The sequence below is a fragment of the Ranitomeya imitator genome, chromosome 1 (assembly GCF_032444005.1).
Source record: "Ranitomeya imitator isolate aRanImi1 chromosome 1, aRanImi1.pri, whole genome shotgun sequence".
Lineage (NCBI taxonomy): Eukaryota > Metazoa > Chordata > Amphibia > Anura > Dendrobatidae > Ranitomeya > Ranitomeya imitator.
The window spans coordinates 49,603,674-49,625,773 of record NC_091282.1 but is presented as its reverse complement, the minus strand read 5'-3'; the positions used below and the strand labels follow the sequence as shown (position 1 = coordinate 49,625,773).

The 22,100-nt window shown below is 42.8% G+C and overlaps 1 protein-coding gene and 1 long non-coding RNA gene across 2 annotated transcripts in view; one reads left to right on the top strand and one right to left on the bottom strand.

Moving 5' to 3' along the window:
• Positions 1–235: 235 nt before the first annotated feature.
• Positions 236–20,223, bottom strand: LOC138661501 (uncharacterized). The gene is made up of 3 exons (XR_011317936.1): positions 20,085–20,223; positions 3,517–3,579; positions 236–1,341 (listed from the first exon to the last, which is right to left on the bottom strand). It is a non-coding gene; the product is annotated as an uncharacterized lncRNA (long non-coding RNA).
• CCBE1 (collagen and calcium binding EGF domains 1) overlaps positions 19,776–22,100 on the top strand; it is a 410,001-nt gene continuing 407,676 nt past the window's right edge. The window contains exon 1 of the mRNA XM_069746218.1: positions 19,776–20,807. Within this exon, the coding sequence (XP_069602319.1) occupies positions 20,701–20,807 (107 nt within the window). The 5' untranslated portion in view covers positions 19,776–20,700. The remainder of the gene's footprint in view (positions 20,808–22,100) is intronic.

The window sequence follows — 22,100 nt, the reverse complement described above, 5'->3', positions numbered from 1 at the left end:
AATATAACTACTATAATACTGCCCCTATGTACAAGAATATAACTACTATAATACTGCTCCTATGTACAAGAATATAACTACTACAATACTGCTCCTATGTACAAGAACATAACGACTATAATACTGCCCCTATATACAAGAATATAACTACAACCAAAGAAGAAATGCAGTCACTGAATCCACTAAAAAAGAGTCTTTATTATAAACCAATTAAAATTACATATAAAGAACCAAATAAATAGTGCAAATGGGACCAGCAGATGACAAAATACATGCCGCAGGCAACATACAAAAGCAATCACCCAAGGTACGGTGAACCCAGCAACGGTCCAGAACCACCCAGCCGGCGTAACAAAGCACACATAGCCTCATAATGACCACCCACTAATAGTAGCAGTGCTGCCATAAAAGGCTACATCGTATCACGAGTGGTGCACAAAAGTATACAAAGGGAGGCATGTGGACACCATAATCCACTGTGCATATTACCTGCTGCGATGGGTCCGGACCAGCACGGGGGACACCGAGACACCCCGACGCGCGTTTCGGTAGATGTACCTTCCTCAGGGGGCGCATGGTGTCAAATGGGCAAGGACCGGTCATTTATAGTGGACCGCAGGAACCAGCACGCCATGCAGCGCAGCCCTCCTCCGCCTCCAATGCCCAGCCAGCAAAACCGGAAGTACGCGGGGCCCCACGTCAACCGGAAGTGCACGGCTATTGGCCGGGGCAGCAGGGAGAGAGCGGCGCATGCGCGCATACAGAAAGAGAATACGGCGGCCATTAAGGTAGTGGGCAAAGAAAAGGGCAGGGACATGGAGCAACCAACGCAAGAGTGGGTACATGAGCGCAAATCCAGCCAACAAAGTGGCACACCAAAGGTAAAAAAACGATCTCAGGTACAAGAAAGTGCATCGCCTATATCTATCCATATACATATTGCCGTAGCCTGATGGAAAAATAGAGAAACGACCTCCTTAAAGATACTAGTGACATAAACGAAAATAGAAGTCATAACTAATGGAGTACATATAGCACACCAGTCGTACTACCCACACTACAACTCAAGCCATATAGTATATTACATTATACATAGATAAAACACCTAGTGGTGAAGAATGGCAGCATGGTCACGGCAGGCAGACGCTGGGGCATATAAATATAATATACATGAAGTATAAATGCAGCATCATATGGACATCCAAGAGAAGTTGTGCCCGAGGGGTACTGGTTGTTATAGAGCTTTTCATGTCCACTTCTGGTGTTGTGCTTCATTTTTCATACTGCCAGTGTAGAATAAGCCACCAATATCCCAGACAACAATATATGGAACTACGGACCCTAAATAACAAAAGATAGAAAAATTAAAATCAAATAAAAAAACAAGATGCGGAGCGGCAAGACAAGGCACAGCAGCGCGACGACTACAGATAAGGGGTATAACTGATATTCTCGTTAAGGCCCAATGGGCACACTGTGTTTAGTAGCCAAATCCAGCGTGTCTCTAATTGGCCAAGGCGCTTGAATAGACTCCCCCCGCGGATATTAACATTCAGCATGTCAATACCGCGAACCCTGAAGAGCGAGCTATCATTTTGGTGTTTGGCCAGAAAATGCCTAGGGATGGTCTTCAATAGAGATGTGTCGTTCTGGGTGGCAGCCGCCTCAATCCCCAGAACATGCTCCCTAATTCTGACCTTCAGCTGCCTGGTGGTCATCCCGACATAAATTAGCCCACACGGGCAGGTGGCGTAATAAATTACATACCGAGAGGTACATGTAATGCGTCTCTTAATAGTGTATTCTTTGGACCCATCGGAATTTAAGAATTTATCACATCTGTCCATGTTAGGGCACGCGACGCAACGACCACATGGTACAGAACCCCCGGGGCCGGTATGTCGTCTAAGAATGTTCTAGGACCCTGCCCATCATAGTGACTTTTAGTTAGGAGGTCTCTCAGGTTCCTCGCTCTCCTAAAAGTGAGGAGAGGTCTCTTAGGGAGGAATTTTCCAATGATGGGGTCAGTCTGCAAGATAGGCCAAGCTTTGGTCAATGCCGATCTTACTCTCTCAGCCTAGGGGTTATAAGTCGTAATGAAACGAAGTTGATCACCACCATTGGTTCTATCCTCGCCCTGAGGTTTATATAGTAGACGATTACGCGTAGAGTATTTTGCCCTATGATAGGCTTTTTTCATGCTCTGTCTACTATAACCCCGTTCACTGAATCGAGTGGTCAGTTCCAAAGCACGTTTCTCAAAATCGGAGTCTGTAGAACAGATCCTCCGTAAACGCAGGAACTGGCCAACTGGTATAGAGGACACCATATGTCTAGGGTGGCAAGATGATGCATGTAACACCGTATTGGTCGATGTGGCCTTACGAAAGATGTCAGTGTGTATACCCCCAGACTCATCCATCCTTACCGACCATTACATCAAGGAAACTAATACTGGACTTATCCCAGACACACGTGAGTCTGATATTCAGGTCATTGCTACTGAGACACTCGATGAACCGACCCAGGTCGATGGCCTCGCCCTGCCAGACAAAAAGGATGTCATCGATGTACCGCACCCAAAAGGGAATACGGTCCATCGATGACAGCCCGTCTGACAGGAAGAGGTCCCTCTCCCACAGCCCCAGGAACAGGTTGGCATAGGCCGGCGCAAAGGCCGCACCCATGGCTGTCCCCTGGAGCTGTAGGTAGAAGGACCCCTTAAACACAAAGAAATTGTGTGAGAGGGTGAACTCCAATAGTCTCAGCAGGAGTCCCCTAAGTCCAATAGACATAGTAGATGTTTGTAAAAAGAACTTAACCGCAGCAATACCATCCTTGTGTCTAATGCTGGTGTACAGGGACTCGACATCTGCTGAGACCAGTAGAGATTCACCCTCAAAATGGAGGCCATCGACCTGACGGAGCAGCTCACCAGTGTCCCTAAGGTAAGACGGAAGGACCGTCACAAGGGGCTGGAGGTGGAAGTCAATCCATGAGTTGACATGTTCGAGATAATTACCCCTCCCTGAAACTATAGGGCGGCCGGGTGGTGACTTCAGGTCCTTATGAACTTTCGGGAGGAGATAGAATGTGGCTATGGTGGGATCATTTATGAGAAGGGAGGAAGCAAGTTCCTTTGTGATAATGTCGTTATCCAAGGCCTCCTTAACAATAGCTACCAACTGACCCGAATAGGCACTCAACGGATTGTACGTCAGTTTTTTGTAATAGGTGGGGTTATTGAGTTGCCTAAAAGCCTCCTTCTCATAGAGCCCCACCGGCCACAGAACCACATTCCCTCCCTTATCGGCAGGTTTTATTACCACATCAGGGAGTTTTTTAAGATGTTCCAAACGTACACGTTCACTCCTCGAAAGATTATCAGAGCGAGAAAATCTCAGAATCTGATTTAGGTCCTGAGTCACCACCCGGACGAAAAGATCAATGGAAGGACAAATAGCTAGGGGGGGGGAAACTTGGTGGATCGTGAACGAATAGAGGGAGGGATCTTACCCCCCTCATGGACATGTTCCACCGCCAGCTCCTCCAGTATCCTCAGCGTAGCTTGTTCTTTTTCTGTAGGGAAAAGAGAATTACTCTCATTATTAAAATAATAGCGTCTCAGCAGCAACGACCTTGCAAAAAGATTTAAATCCTTCACAACAGTGAATCTATCAAACTCAGGTGTGGGTGAGAATGAAAGCCCTCTACCCAGAAGAGAAAGATCAGTGGGAGAGAGTAGATGATGGCTCAGATTGATTACCCGTTTGTTAGCATTTTCGGGCTCTATTTGGTGTCTGAAGTGTCTCCTGTATGGATGATAGGTATGATCCCTCAACCGGCTAGACCCAGAGGCAGCTGAAGCATCAGATAACCCACTCGCAGAGGATATGGAGATATCGGACGGAGCACGTATCAAAGTAGCTTTTCTCCATAAATAGACCCTATTAGTCTGGTAGTCCTTAAGATACCTGTTGTGTTTAGACAACTGGTTTTCTTGGATCTTTTTGGCCAGGTTATCCAGAGATTTTTCTAATTCAATATCAAATTGTTGTAACTTCTCCTTTGGGCATTCTGCCTTGATGGTGGTCTGCAATTCATCAATCTTCCTATCCAATTCCTCAATGTTCCCCGTATTGTGGTCAATCAAAAGTTGCATTAACGTGAAAGAGCACAAATTACTCGCCTCTTCCCATTTACTAATAAAAGTTTCATCACTGATAGGGAAGGTTGGGATCACACGAACCCGTAAGCCCCTCGGAATCATCTTATTAGCTACATATTTTTCTAAAAAAATACGATTCCACCACAATTTAGAGCGTTTAAGCAGGGAATCTTTCACCAAGGCCAGTTTGTCATTGAATCTGTCGTCGCCGTACTACTGTGCACTGGTCCCACAGACACCAAATGTCTGGTCAAGTTGGGTAAGCCAGGCTTCCTCCTTAGCCCGGTAGTCCATCCTATCAGAACGAGTACCTGTGCATAACACAGAAAAATTAATATACAAAAGTATTCTAATAAGCATCATTGGTGGTGCAACTAAATGCTGTGGTATAAACGATGGTATATAATACTAGACACACACCCACCATTCATGGACAATATGGATAACTGCCAGAACTGTACTACAACCAAAGAAGAAATGCAGTCACTGAATCCACTAAAAAAGAGTCTTTATTATAAACCAATTAAAATTACATATAAAGAACCAAATAAATAGTGCAAATGGGACCAGCAGATGACAAAATACATGCCGCAGGCAACATACAAAAGCAGTCACCCAAGGTACGGTGAACCCAGCAACGGTCCAGAACCACCCAGCCGGCGTAACAAAGCACACATAGCCTCATAATGACCACCCACTAATAGTAGCAGTGCTGCCATAAAAGGCTACATCGTATCACGAGTGGTGCACAAAAGTATACAAAGGGAGGCATGTGGACACCATAATCCACTGTGCATATTACCTGCTGCGATGGGTCCGGACCAGCACGGGGGACACCGAGACACCCCGACGCGCGTTTCGGTAGATGTACCTTCCTCAGGGGGCGCATGGTGTCAAATGGGCAAGGACCGGTCATTTATAGTGGACCGCAGGAACCAGCACGCCATGCAGCGCAGCCCTCCTCCGCCTCCAATGCCCAGCCAGCAAAACCGGAAGTACGCGGGGCCCCACGTCAACCGGAAGTGCACGGCTATTGGCCGGGGTGGCAGGGAGAGAGCGGCGCGTGCGCGCATACAGAAAGAGAATACAGCGGCCATTAAGGTAGTGGGCAAATTAAAGGGCAGGGACATGGAGCAACCGACGCAAGAGTGGGTACATGAGCGCAAATCCAGCTAACAAAGTGGCACACCAAAGGTAAAAAAACGATCTTAGGTACAAGAAAGTGCATCGCCTATATCTATCCATATACATATTGCCGTAGCCTGATGGAAAAATAGAGAAACGACCTCCTTAAAGATACTAGTGACATAAACGAAAATAGAAGTCATAACTGATGGAGTACGTATAGCACACCAGTCGTACTACCCACACTACAACTCAAGCCATATAGTATATTACATTATACATAGATAAAACACCTAGTGGTGAAGAATGGCAGCATGGTCACGGCAGGCAGACGCTGGGGCATATAAATATAATATACATGAAGTATAAATGCAGCATCATATGGACATCCAAGAGAAGTTGTGCCCGAGGGGTACTGGTTGTTATAGAGCTTTTCATGTCCACTTCTGGTGTTGTGCTTCATTCTTCATACTGCCAGTGTAGAATAAGCCACCAATATCCCAGACAAGTCGTCGCGCTGCTGTGCTTTGTCTTGCCGCTCCGCATCTTGTTTTTTTATTTGATTTTAATTTTTCTATCTTTTGTTATTTAGGGTCCGTAGTTCCATATATTGTTGTCGGTGTCCCCCGCGCTGGTCCGGACCCATCGCAGCAGGTAATATGCACAGTGGATTATGGTGTCCACCTGCCTCCCTTTGTATACTTTTGTGCACCACTCGTGATACGATGTAGCCTTTTATGGCAGCACTGCTACTATTAGTGGGTGGTCATTATGAGGCTATGCGTGCTTTGTTACGCCGGCTGGGTGGTTCTGGACCGTTGCTGGGTTCACCGTACCTTGGGTGACTGCTTTTGTATGTTGCCTGCGGCATGTATTTTGTCATCTGCTGGTCCCATTTGCACTATTTATTTGGTTCTTTATATGTAATTTTAATTGGTTTATAATAAAGACTCTTTTTTAGTGGATTCAGTGACTGCATTTCTTCTTTGGTTGTAGTACAGTTCTGGCAGTTATCCATATTGTCCATGAATGGTGGGTGTGTGTCTAGTATTATATACCATCGTTTATACCACAGCATTTAGTTGCACCACCAATGATGCTCATTAGAATACTTTTGTATAAGAATATAACTACTATAATACTGCCCCTATATACAAGAATATAACTGCTATAATACTGCCCGTATATACAAGAATATGACTGCTATAATACTACTCCGATGTGCAAGAATATAACTACTATAATACTGCACACTATGTACAAGAATATAACTACTATAATACTGCACACTATGTACAAGAATATAACTACTATAATACTGCTCCTATGTACAAGAATATAAAAACTACAATACTGCCCCATGTACAAGAATATAACTACTATAATACTGCTCCTATGTACAAGAATATAACTACTATAATACTGCTCCTATGTACAAGAATATAACTACTATAATACTGCACACTATGTACAAGAATATAACTACTATAATACTGCACACTATGTACAAGAATATAACTACTATAATACTGCACACTATGTACAAGAATATAACTACTATAATACTGCTCCTATGTACAAGAATATAAAAACTACAATACTGCCCCATGTACAAGAATATAACTACTATAATACTGCTCCTATGTACAAGAATATAACTACTATAATACTGCTCACTATGTACAAGAATATAACTACTATAATACTGCACACTATGTACAAGAATATAACTACTATAATACTGCTCCTATGTAAAAGAATATAAAAACTACAATACTGCCCCATGTACAAGAATATAACTACTATAATACTGCTCCTATGTACAAGAATATAACTACTATAATACTGCTCCTATGTACAAGAATATAACTACTATAATACTGCTCACTATGTACAAGAATATAAGTACTATAATACTGCCCTTATGTACAAGAATATAACTACTATAATACTGCACACTATGTACAAGAATATAACTACTATAATACTGCTCCTATGTACAAGAATATAACTACTATAATACTGCCCCTATGTACAAGAATATAACTACTATAATACTGCCCCTATGGATAAAAATATAACTACTATAATATTGCCCCTATGTACAAGAATATATCTACTATAATACTGCTTCTTTGTACAAGAATATAACTACTATAATACTGCTCACTTTGTACAAGAATATAACTACTATAATACTGCTCCTATGTACAAGAATATAACAACTACAATACTGCCCCATGTACAAGAATATAATTACTATAATACTGCTCCTATGTACAAGAATATAACTACTATAATACTGCTCCTATGTACAAGAATATAACTACTATAATACTGCTTGTATGTACAAGAATATAACTACTATAATACTGCTCCTATGTACAAGAATATAACTACTATAATACTGCCCCTATGTACAAGAATATAACTACTATAATACTGCCCCTATGGATAAAAATATAACTACTATAATATTGCCCCTATGTACAAGAATATAACTACTATAATACTGCGCCTATATACATGAATATAACTACTATAATACTGCTCCTATGTACAAGAATAAAACTACTATAATATTGCCCGTATGTACGAGAATATATCTACTATAATACTGCTTCTTTGTACAAGAATATAACTACTATAATACTGCCCCTATATACATGAATATAACTAATATAATACTGCCCACTATGTACAAGAATATAACTACTATAATACTGCCCCTATATTCAGTGGGGCAAAAAAGTATTTAGTCAGTCAGCAATAGTGCAAGTTCCACCACTTAAAAAGATGAGAGGCGTCTGTAATTTACATCATAGGTAGACCTTAACTATGGGAGACAAACTGACAAAAAAAAATCCAGAAAATCACATTGTCTGTTTTTTTAACATTTTATTTGCATATTATGGTGGAAAATAAGTATTTGGTCAGAAACAAAATTTCATCTCAATACTTTGTAATATATCCTTTGTTGGCAATGACAGAGGTCAAACTTTTTCTGTAAGTCTTCACAAGGTTGCCACACACTGTTGTTGGTATGTTGGCCCATTCCTCCATGCAGATCTCCTCTAGAGCAGTGATGTTTTTGGCTTTTCGCTTGGCAACACGGACTTTCAACTCCCTCCAAAGGTTTTCTATAGGGTTGAGATCTGGAGACTGGCTAGGCCACTCCAGGACCTTGAAATGCTTCTTACGAAGCCACTCCTTCATTGCCCTGGCGGTGTGCTTTGGATCATTGTCATGTTGAAAGACCCAGCCACGTTTCGTCTTCAATGCCCTTGCTGATGGAAGGAGGTTTGCACTCAAAATCTCACGATACATGGCCCCATTCATTCTTTCATGTACCCGGATCAGTCGTCCTGGCCCCTTTGCAGAGAAACAGCCCCAAAGCATGATGTTTCCACCACCATGCTTTACAGTAGGTATGGTGTTTGATGGATGCAACTCAGTATTCTTTTTCCTCCAAACACGACAAGTTGTGTTTCTATCAAACAGTTCCAGTTTGGTTTCATCAGACCATAGGACATTCTCCCAAAACTCCTCTGGATCATCCAAATGCTCTCTAGCAAACTTCAGACGGGCCCGGACATGTACTGGCTTAAGCAGTGGGACACGTCTGGCACTGCAGGATCTGAGTCCATGGTGGCGTAGTGTGTTACTTATGGTAGGCCTTGTTACATTGGTCCCAGCTCTCTGCAGTTCATTCACTAGGTTCCCCCGCGTGGTTCTGGGATTTTTGCTCACCGTTCTTGGGATCATTCTGACCCCACGGGGTGGGATTTTGCGTGGAGCCCCAGATCGAGGGAGATTATCAGTGGTCTTGTATGTCTTCCATTTTCTAATTATTGCTCCCACTGTTGATTTCTTCACTCCAAGCTGGTTGGCTATTGCAGATTCAGTCTTCCCAGCCTGGTGCAGGGCTACAATTTTGTTTCTGGTGTCCTTTGACAGCTCTTTGGTCTTCACCATAGTGGAGTTTGGAGTCAGACTGTTTGAGGGTGTGCACAGGTGTCTTTTTATACTGATAACAAGTTTAAACAGGTGCCATTACTACAGGTAATGAGTGGAGGAAAGAGGAGACTCTTAAAGAAGAAGTTACAGGTCTGTGAGAGCCAGAAATCCTGATTGTTTGTTTCTGACCAAATACTTATTTTCCACCATAATATGCAAATAAAATGTTAAAAAAACAGACAATGTGATTTTCTTGATTTTTTTTCTCAGTTTGTCTCCCATAGTTGAGGTCTACCTATGATGTAAATTACAGACGCCTCTCATCTTTTTAAGTGGTGGAACTTGCACTATTGCTGACTGACTAAATACTTTTTTGCCCCACTGTACATGAATATAACTACTATAATACTGCTCCTAAGTACAATAATGTAACTACTATAATACTGCCCCTATGTACAAGAATATAACTACTATAATACTGCTCCTATGTACAATAATGTAACTACTATAATACTGCCCCTATGTACAAGAATATAACTACTATAATACTGCTCCTATGTACAAGAATATAACTACTATAATACTGCCCCTATGGATAAGACTATAACTACTATAATACTGCTCCTATGTACAAGAATATAACTACTATAATACTGCTTCAATGTACAAGAATATAACTACTATAATACTGCTCATATGTACAAGAATATAACTACTATAATACTGCTCATATGTACAAGAATATAACTACTATAATACTGCCCCCTATGTACAAGAATATAACTACTATAATACTGCCCCTATGTGCAAGAATATAACTACTATAATACTGCTCCTATGTACAAGAATATAACTACTATAATACTGCCCCTATATACAAGAATATAACTACTATAATACTGCTCCTATGTACAAGAATATAACTACTATAATACTGCTCATATGTACAAGAATATAACTACTATAATACTGCAACTATGCACAAGAATATAACTACTATAATACTGCTCCTATGTACAAGAATATAACTATCATAATAATGCTCCCTATGTACAAGAATATAACTACTATAATACTGCCACTATGTACAAGAATATAACTACTATAATACTGCCCCTATGTACAAGAATATAACTACTATAATACTGCCACTATGTACAAGAATATAACTACTATAATACTGCCCCTATGTACATTAATATTAGCATGCGAACCAGATTCGATACTCTGAGATATGCCTAAGATTTGGGTACACAAGTCATAATAAATGTCAATCCTCGAACTGAGGAATGAAATCAGCAATAGAACTAGGACCAATTGATCAGAATTTCACCGTCAGGCTAAAGCCAGTCCGCAAGCACCAATTACGGTATAATACATATAGTATGCCTTGTACTAAATAGCTTTTTTAAGCTTCATGTAAGTTATAGAGTCAGGTGGATGCCGAATGCTTGATTTCAAGGGTTAATTACTTGAATTCTGCAATGTGTCATTGTCTGCAGATGGGTCTGACATCAGAACATGCAGTTCCACTCTTCCTAGAGAGACAGCTTGTCTAAGCTTAATACACGGTGATGACATTCTCCGGCGTTGAGGTATTATACATCTGAGGCTTCGAGATCCCTCTCAGCAGATTAATATCCCATCTTTATCAATTCCACATCATAACTTATCGTGTTTGTGACATAAATCTCCAGCTTCATAGTGTCGGTTGACCATGGAAACACCTTAATGTATAGTCTTCGGGGAATCCGTTACCTCCTTGTGCACTGAGACCACATTCCTAATTTGGTGGAAATCACAGTCGAAGCATTTGAGTCAGGATCTGATGAGCTTTAGATGATCTGTCTTACCAAACAAGTGCTGATAGTAACGTGTCTTCTGGAGTGCTGAAAACATGAAGAGTATGTAGGGTTCAGCTTCTACCCTTCAAAGTTTCCCTTACTTCTCCCTTCGGAGAAATACAATCAAATACGAGGTGACTTCCAGCCTATTAATTACAATGTCTTGCCGTGACCCTTGGAGGAACATAGATAAAAATAACTCACGTCTTCAAGAATAACAAACTGATAATATAATTCCAAGGGAATGAGTGAACTAGAGAGTTCAAGGGGCCCATAACATGTTAAATCCCTCTTCTGTACCAACGTCTACATATCATGACTGCTGAATTCAGTATTGACCACCTTTTATCTTCTCATCCTTGGTAGTAGAGAAGACATCCATGGCCTCCATGTTGGGTCCTCTCCATTGCTTGATTACATTGTTATTAAACGTGGAGCCACGTGGAGGTTCATAGAAATCGTAATTTAATGGGTTGGTGCCAACTTTTTCTAACCTTCCCACCATACCATTTCATGGACCGTCACCATGAAATGTAGGCCCATTCCATCTTTTACCTAACATGTATCTATAACTGAGCTCATAATCCAAAGAGTTTGGAGGGATTGTCTACTGATAACAACATCGGTCCTCTGTCTTTGTGTCCAATCAGGGATCCACTCCTATTGAGGTTTACATTTTTCATGGGGTAAAGGCTTCATAACAGTTGCATGGACATACCACTAATGGTCATGCAACGTACCTCTGGGACCAACAGAAAAGTAATCCTGATTTGGCCTCCTGTCCCCCCAATCAATGGGGTCACATGATAGCATCTCACAACTTTGCATCTTTTACAAAGTAATTTTTCTCATATTGTCATAGTGAAGCCCCCTTGTGTTTCCACACACTGAGATACCACTTTTATGGCCCCCATAAAATATGATGCCAACAAATGCGCCCCCAAAACACAGTAAGATACCCCCTCAATCAATTCCTCTACAATACCCTCCACACTCACAGTGACCCCAACACAGTGTGATGTTGCCCATAGTCCACACACACAATATGATGGCCCTACAAAGCCTTATATGCAGTATGATGGCTCCCACAATACCCCGCACAGTATAATAGCTTTCATACTATATAATGACCACCACTAGCCATCCAAACAGTATAATGGCCCCACACATTTCCCTGCAAACAGCATAATGGCTCTCACACAACCTTCCACACTGTACAATGGTCTTCACATAATCCTCCACATTGTGCAATGGCCCTCACACAACTTTTCACACTGTACAATGGCCCTCAGACAAGCCTCCACAGTGTACAATGTCCTTCACACTACAATCCACGCTGCACAGTAGCCCTCACACAATCCTCCACATTGTACAATGGCCCACAATCAACACTCCACACTGCACAGCAGACCTCACTCAACCCTCCTTACTGTATAATGGCCTTCACACAACCCTCCACACTGTACAATGGACCTCACACAACCCTCCACACTGTACAATGACCCTCACACAACCCTCCACACTATACAATGGCCCTCAGACAAGCCTCCACATTGCACAATGGACCTCACACAACCCTCCACACTGTACAATGACCCTCACACAACCCTCCATACTGTACAATGGCCCTCGCGTAACCCTCCATATAGTATAATGGCTCTCACACAACCCTCACACACTGTACAATAACCTTCACACAACCCTCCATACAATTTAATGGCCCTCACACAACCCTCCATACTGTACAATGGACCTCACACAACCACCAATACTGTACAATGGCACTCACACAACCCTCCTCACTGTACAATGACCCTCACACAGCCCTTCATACAGTTTAATGGCTCTCACACAACCCTCCATACTGTATAATGGCCCTCACACAACCCTCCACATTGTACAATGGCCCTCACACAGCCCTTCATACAGTTCAATGGCTCTCACACAACCTTTCATACTGTATAATGGCCCTCACACAACCCTCCACATTGTACAATGGCCCTCAGACAGCCCTCCATACAATTTAATGGCCCTCACACAACCCTTCATACTGTACTATGACCCTCAGAAAACCATTCACACTGTACAATAGCCCTCACACAACCCTCCACATTATTTATTGACCCTCACACAACCCTGCATACTGTATAATGGCCCTCCATACTGTATAATGGCCCTCCCACAAGCCTCCACGGTGTTTGAATGCCCTGATTACCCTCCAAATAGTATAATGCTCCCCACATAGCCCTGCAAACAGTATAATGTCCATATCCAGCAGATTAGGAGGAAAAACCTGATGTTTGGACTCCAGGTTTGTACAAAGGATCTGTGCAGGTAAAATGTTACCTACCTCATTTATATTCCAGAGATTTGTCTAAACTAGATACAATTTTACCAAAGTAGTAGTTTAGAATCTTGATGTCAAGAAAAATACTCCCTTTCACTGACAGCAAGGAAAGATTTAAAAAGGTAATTAATTAGAAACAGAAAGGAAATAAGAATTAACTCTTATAAGTTTAGGAAAAAAAAACAAATCTGCATGTAGGTTCATGGAACTAAATTAATTACCTACAAGGATTAATTGCATACTCAGCGGGGAGGGGGGTGTTAGATTCACCCAACTGACAAGACCCACCAGTTATTGCAACATCAGGTTTAGGGTCATGGATGACTGAGGCTGAGATAAGGCCTGTATTAATCCTGATGGTTCTGTAACCAGAAAAAACCCCATCCTAAGAATTGAGTTGGAGGAAGGAGACATGTCTGCTCTGTAATGAGGAAAGTTAATATTTACTTTCAGGAACAGTCACAAGAGGTCATTTCTATGAGAGGCGTAATGACATGGTTGATAATAAGGTATGCAATGACATTAGATGCCTCATCCGTACATTAGTCTTAAGGTACCGTCACACTAGACGATATCGCTAGCGATCCGTGACGTTGCAGCGTCCTCGCTAGCGATATCATCCAGTGTGACAGGCAGCAGCGATCAGGCCCCTGCTGTGCTGTCGCTGGTCGGGGAAGAAAGTCCAGAACTTTATTTCGTCGCTGGACTCCCCGCAGACATCGCTGAATCGGTGTGTGTGACACCGATTCAGCGATGTCTTCACTGGTAACCAGGGTAAACATCGGGTAACTAAGCGCAGGGCCGCGCTTAGTAACCCGATGTTTACCCTGGTTACCATCGTAAAAAAACAAACAGTACATACTTACATTCAGCTGTCTGTCCCTTGCTGTCTGGTTCCTGCACTGACTGCTGGCCGCAAAGTGAAAGTGAAAGCACAGCACAGCGGTGAGTCACCGCTGTGGCTGTGGTGTGCTCTGCTTTCACTTTGCGGCCAGCAGTCAGTGCAACAAACAGACGGCAAGGGACAGACAGCTGAATGTAAGTATGTACTGTTTGTTTTTTTAGGATGGTAACCAGGGTAAACATCGGGTTACTAAGCGCAGCCCTGCGCTTAGTTACCCGATGTTTACCCTGGTTACCGGGGACCTCGGGATCGTTGGTCGCTGGAGAGCGGTCTGTGTGACAGCTCTCTTAGATGCCCTAAGAATGCCAGTCACAGATTTTCCCTAGTGACAGTCACCCACCAGTGTCCCAGCAAGTTAGTCCAGGCAATCCCTGCATATGGTGAGGCTGTGAAACAGCCACGAGATATGCAGCCATGGGGACTAAAACATGATTTTTTAGCACGCCAAAGTCACTCGTTGTCACACATAGTGTAGGAAAGACTTAGTTCAACATGAAGGGATGAGGGGAAGGGAGAGCAACACTAGGGAAGGCCAGAGTGGAGACGCCTAGGCAGATCTAAAGTCACCCTGTCTGCCCTAAATGTCCCTATATAGGTTCCACACCTATCGCCGAGCAGAAACTTAATCCATGCCTGACCCTGGGAATAAGCCCTGCTTAGCGACTGACAGGGTGAGCACTAGTCGATCCCCACTACCACTAAAGACAGCTGGGATAGATTAACAAGGGGAACACTTATCTTGAGTAGACTCAGATATAGAACACAAATGTCCTCCGGCAACACCAAAGAGGAAGATAGCCGACTGCTATAGCTCCAAGCCTCATCAGGGGGATATGGATGGAAATATGACTGGCAACTCCCAGCAGCAGGCTGGGAGATTATAAACACCCAAGTCCAGGTGTGTCAATTCGAGCCAGAGAAAGGTTGCCACTGGGTCAAAGAGTTATAAGGGTTAAGAAGGTGTCTGCAAGGCCAAGCGCAGAGACCTGCAGCTAGATGCAGTGCGACTGTCTGCAGCCTCTGACACACCCATGACACTCGATTAGCACCCAAGCACGCAGGTACAACACCTCATGCAAGCACGTTCACTCATCACTAGTCTCCCATACACAGCATAGTCTACTAGTCATACTAGTCTCCCATACACAGCACACACAAACATGAGATATTCCTGCTCCTTTGTCTCTATTTTACACCTGGAGCAGTAGCATGTGGGGGACATAATAGAAAAATAATGAGCAGTGTAACTGTGAATCCAGCACAGGAGATAAATGAAACATTTATTAGAAAGTAGCAGCACCCTCTCTGTTTTCCTCCTGCAATTGTAATCTGATCCCTCAGTGACCAAATTAGACCAAGATGGATTTTAGGTGTTGATCAGAGTGAATGATGAGCTCAGGGAGGAGGAGAAGAGATGCCTCATCAGTGAAGAAGCATATTTATCTGAATATGGTTGTATTGATTTATGCAATGTCTGATAATATGACAGTGAGCATTTATATATGCGCAGAGAGGGAGCCCTCTAGTGGTGGTTTTTGGCGGACAGAATTTTAGCATTGAATTCTATTACACTATGCGGCATAGTCTATGCCAGTAGTATCAGAGCGAGGGCTGATTGATGACAATATCTTTATTATGGGGAACTCTGGTACTCTAAAGACATTTTTACCCTCTTAAGGTATGGTGTCTCATTTTGTGTAGGGTGCAGACTGGCAAACCACCACAGAGCTCTCATCGCCCATAATGAAGGCATCAGTGGTTTATAAGGGGTTAATGCTAATGTTTATTACAGATGGAGGGTTGTATGGGTTTTGCCCAAAGTTTATTCCAGTTCACTGCTATTCACATGCAGGGAGAAGCCCGCTGATGGCGATGGCACATGTCTGTGAATTGGACCAGACTGGAACAAGCTTTTCCCAGACACCGGACCAACAAGCAGAACAGGCGGATAATCTCCGGACTGGAACGGCGGAGATGCTACATGGAGCGCTGCCATTCAGTAGATTATTACCAAAAAAATATGTCTTGTTTCATTCCAGCTGCTAAAAATGGATCCTAGAGAAAGCCGAGTCCGGATCCAACATCTTCAATCTCCGCATGTAACGTCACCACATCGACCAGTGATAAATATCCACTGGAACGGAGAAATAAATTCAGTGTTTTAACTCGGTCCAAGATGAGAATTCATGATTAGAGAGAGATGAAGCAAACTGTGTCTGCAGATTATGGAGGAATCTGGTGGAGTAATTATCACTAATACACATGCCGTCCTTAATAATCCCCCCAAAAAACAATGCCCAGGCTATGTAATTAAGTTATATCTGTTTTGGGGAAAACCGGTTGGCAGCAATATGGCCGCCTCCGGGGGCCTGGAATTGCTTACGTTCACTCCTACATAGCGTTCGTGGTGTAAAAAGTCACAAAGGCTTTCAAGGAATTATTAAAAATTAAACTGAAACCGATTGCTCATTGTTAAAGGGGTTGTCCGGGACTTTAACATTGATGGCCTACCTTTTGGATCAATCGTGAGGGTGCGACACTCTGCACTCCCCCAAATCAGAAGATCCCGATGGTGGCGGCGGCCAGAACTGGTCAGCACAGCACAGCTGCGTCAAATGTATAGTGGCCACAGCTGGGTACTGCACATCTGTTCAAAATAATAGGGGGGGGATGTGCAGTACCTGGGCACGACCACTATTCTGTCAATGGAGCTGTGCAGCTCTGCAACTGAGCAGTTCTGGCCGTTCTGACACCAGAAACAGCTGATCTAGGGAGTGCCCCCACGATCAGACCTATCCTAAGTACAGAAATGCCAGAATTGCTGTTTTTCTGACACCTCAACTCTCCCAAAAATGCAATAAAAAGCAAGCAAAGCATTGTACGTACCTCAGAATAGAAATCAATACAAAATATCAGCTCCTCCTACAAAAATAAACCCTCATAGACCTACACTGACAGAAAAATAAAAATTCTCAAAAAAAAAATCACGACACAAACAAAATTTTTATTTTTACAACCATCACAATTGTTCTTTTATCTTTCCAATATAGTAATAAAAAATATAAAACACATTTATCCTGATACTGACTTGAAAAATTATGTTGCCAATGCCAAGTAATTCCGACCCTGAATCCACCCCCACAAATTTGACCCTGAATCCCCCCCCCGCGGGCTGCAGCGTTTCTGGGTCCGTCACTGCTAGCGCAGATAGAGCATCTGATAGCCCTATCTGCGCTAGCACGATGGAATGTCGGCACTTGCGTTAACAGCAGCCCGTTTACGCATGTGTTGAATGGGCTGCTGTTAAGGCAATGTGAACCTTACACATGAGGTATCCATTTTTCTATTAATTTCCATTATAATCTTTGGTGCTATGTACATGTCCATGTTTTTCATGGATCATGGGTCCAAGCAAACACAATGGAGGCATGTCGATTTTTTTTCAGCAGCACGGGTAACAAGGGGCAATACAAGATCACTGAAAAAGAGGAATTGAGATTTGATCAATAATTGATAAAATAAATATGACTGCAGATAAAAATACCTTTATTAGAGTATAACTGGGCATGTGGTGGAACAGAAGGTGCTCAAACAAAATATATAACAATAAGATGATTTTATACAGAGTACATAATAAAAAGCAGAATTAAGTTTTAGACATTGCGGTATGAACTGTATATGTAACTCAGTGCTCTGGACTGTGGGTGCTTACCAGGTCCCTAGAACTAGGAGCACCCTAGTCCATCCCCATCCACCAGATTACTCCTGATACACCGGGTTGTAATGCCTTGCTATTCTATATCAACCCCAATCTGCAATCCCCCCAGCCCACGGAGGTGGGAAGCCGAAATGTATAGGATAACACTAACTAGACAAACAAGGGAAGACAAACAGGGATAAATGAAAATACCAACCATACAAAATACTCACACCAAACAACAGAGTGGAACACAGGTGAGTTAAGGGAAGGAGAAATCAAAATAGGAGAGAATAAGAATGTGCACACAAACAAAGCTCCAAGCAATAATCTCCTGAACAATCTCCAACCACGAACTACACCTTCAACTCCAAACCAGACAATAAGAACTAACACTGGCAATTCATAAGTGCCAGAGGCGGGCATATATAGCATAGGGGAGTGGCCAACACTGAACGCTGAGACAATCCAGGTAAGAAAGCTCCAGGGGCTTCAACTGAACAGATTAACCCTTGATTTCGCCAGGATATGTGCATGATGCAGAAGGCATCATCTCCGTCAATTGCAGAGGGAGGACAGTGATCAGCACCTGGGAGGAGTGATGGAGACTGCAGAAAATACGCCTATCAGACGAGAATGAAAGTATTAACATACAACCCAGGAGAACTTCAAAAAGTTTTTTAGGGGATGTACAGGGGGAGTCATCATTGATGGACTGCAGCACAGGCGCTGATTAAGGTCATAGTTTTAGTTGACACAGGACTAAACTACTGACAGGTTCCCTTTAATAAAATGGTGAAGTGCTTCTAACCAGTGCAGGAATTAGTGCTAGCGGACGCTGCGATCTTCTGGCCCCTCACTGTCGCGATATTCCCATGACAGTATAGCTTAATTGCACAGACCCTAATGAAAGCGCGACAGTGCTGAACAGCAACTGAATACTGAATCAATTGTATCCACCTATATAATGGTGACACCATATAGTGCTTGATACAAAGTGCTAAAGAGCGAATCTTAGAGGAAATATACAATGTTTACTGTTACTATAAGGGACGTACTGCTCAATACACCCTAGACATATCTGCAGTATATAGCTATAAGATTTATCATTATGCAAAGTATAATATCAAATTTGCAAAAGGCGTCTACAAATCAATGAATTATAGACTGCAGGGGTAAACAGATCAAACAAATGACCACATACCAATCCAAAACACTACGTACCGTTTTTTTCACCTACGTATTGAAATACTGACATGTGAATGAAGACCTTATATTGTAAAATTAATACTGTCATTTAAAGCTACAGTTCCTCCCATTAAGAAAAAAAACCTTCATACGGCTTTTCTGAAAAAAAAAAAAAGGAAAAAGATGACGCTTGGATGAAGGGGGGAAGTGAAAGAAGTGAACAAATGAATAAAATATAAATATAATATTAGAACTCATTAAATATAATAAATAATAAATAAATATGTTTGACCTCTGGAATACTCGCCTTGTTCTGCCGGTAACAATGTAACCGATTGGTCTGTGACTACCTGATCTAGCAGTAACATTGTTGCAATGTGTGACACGTACAGATACTTTGTGGAATATTAGGAAGAGACACTGATTAGTTTGTTAGCATCCAGATGCAGGAGTCCTGCACCCCCTGTGAGGAGGTTAGTAGATGACATACCAAGCTCATTCCCCTCCCTCTCTGATCACTCAACCTCTGTGCACAAAAAAAAAGGGGGGAAAGGAAAACATCCCACAAGGTTTACAATCCAAACCTGTCACATGAAAGAAGCATGAAATCAATCCCACCTTGAGGAGCAGCACAGAGGCAAGGAGAAGCAGGGGCCAGGATGACAAGGAGGCACATATAACTAGAAGGTGTCACCTCAAATACAAATCCATGGTCTGACATCTCTGCCTTATGGGGGGAGAGGGGTCTACAGAGGACCCATAAGATCTGGGAGATCAGAGCAGAGAGAAAGAAGAGGCTTGGAAAACAAAAAAAAGCTGATCAAGAGATAACAGAGAAGATCCTCACAACTCACACTACTAGAAAAGTCCAGAGATGATTCCAGTAGACTCAAGAAGATCCCCTACAAGAAGCGATTAAACTCCAAAGATAAAATCTGCAAGACACACAAAAAAAAGAGAGATCAATTTCCAAGTGGAGGTCAAGAAGACCTTCAGAGATTCTGCAAACACTTCCCGGAAGAATCAAAGATAGATCTCCAACCAGAATTTAAAAAAAGGACGATCGAGCTCCAAAAGAAGATCTGCCGCAAGAAGAGAGCGGACCATAAAGGGAACTGCTCTCCTGAAGGCGCAGCCAGGAGCAGCTCTGGGACCGTGTGTGAGACTTCCAGTGTCCTTCACTTGTCTTCCAGAGGTCTGAGATCTGCATTTAGAGCTCCACCTCCAATATTATACACCAGGCAGGCAGAGCAGCTCCAGCTATAGTCTGACTTGTGCTTCCTTCTCGCTGAACCTCACCAGTTCTTCTACACGTTCCATTCTTACAGTCTCCTGAGCGCCCCCTGTAGCTCATCTCTGGTGGTGTGCTGCTTGCCCAGCGCATGTTTGAAGACCGACAAGGCTGAAGATCAACTGAAGTGGTTGGGTGTGAGAGCAGAAGACTTCACACAGCTGGGCAAGGAGGGGGCAATGTGTGAGAGAGGTGCCCAGAGGATCTGCCTGTGCCTGGGCTGCCTCCTGCTGCTTGTATCCCTAGGACTGGCTTGGACATACAGGGAGGAGGTGGAAACAGACAGGTGGGTACCTTCAGGTTACTTATATATTTAATAATTTGTCTCTAGTGGAACTTTGATGGATTGTCACCTTCAGGTGAGAGGTCACCTGCCAAGACCTTCCCTGCTGGTAAAACAAGTCTTGGGTACTTCATAGGGTATCTCAGGTGATTGCATCTGTTTCACTGATCTCTCTATCGGCCGATTTTGTCGGACGAGTGCTACCCATGGTTTTACGGACAGCACTCATACCTATGATATTCCATGGGGCCATTCACATGTCCCATTTTTTTCTCGGATTAAGAGGTCTGCGGAAAAAATCAGACAAATGTCCAATTTTGACCTGAGAGTCGGGTCAAGATCGGCAATGCAAGTCAATGAGTTTGTGAAAAAAATGGGACCAATCTCGGATGACATCCGAATGTTTTCCAATTTTCACAGACTGCAGAATGGAGAAGGTGGAGAGACTATTGGGGTTTTTTTTTCACTCCACATCCGAGAAAAACTGATGCCACTCTGATCAGGATAATCGGACCGTTTTTCTCGGATGTGGAGACATCGGTCGCGTGATGGGACGGTCAAAATGGGCTCAGAGGCTCCAAAATGAAATTTGCAAGAGTTCAAGGGGGCAAATACAAATAATAATAACTTTAACATCAATCAATCATAGTTTAAGGACATATTCACACGGTCAGTATTTGGTCAGTATTTTACATCAGTATTTGTAAGGCTGCAGTCACACTAGCAGTATTTGGTCAGTATTTTACATCAGTATTTGTAGCCAAAACCAGGAGTGGGTGATAAATGCAGAAGTGGTGCATATGTTTCTATTATAATTTTCCTCTGACCGTTCCACTCCTGGGTTTGGCTTACAAATACTGACCAAATACTGCTAGTGTGACGGCAGCCTTAGGCTGGAGTCACACTCAGAATAAGACAATACGGTCCGTATATTACGGCCGTAATACGCTGAAAAGTCCCCAAAATAGTGGTCCGTAGCTCCTCCGTAGGCAGGGTGTGTAAGCGTTTTTTGCGCATGGCATCCTCCGTATGTAATCCGTATGGCATCCGTACTGCGTGGTTTTCTCGCAGGCTTGCAAAACCAACATACGGCTATACAAGGGATCCATGTGTAAAAAAAAAACCATATATACTGTCTATATATATATATATACAGTGGGGCAAAAAAGTATTTAGTCAGTCAGCAATAGTGCAAGTTCCACCACTTAAAAAGATGAGAGGCGTCTGTAATTTACATCATAGGTAGACCTCAACTATGGGAGACAAACTGAGAAAAAAAATCCAGAAAATCACATT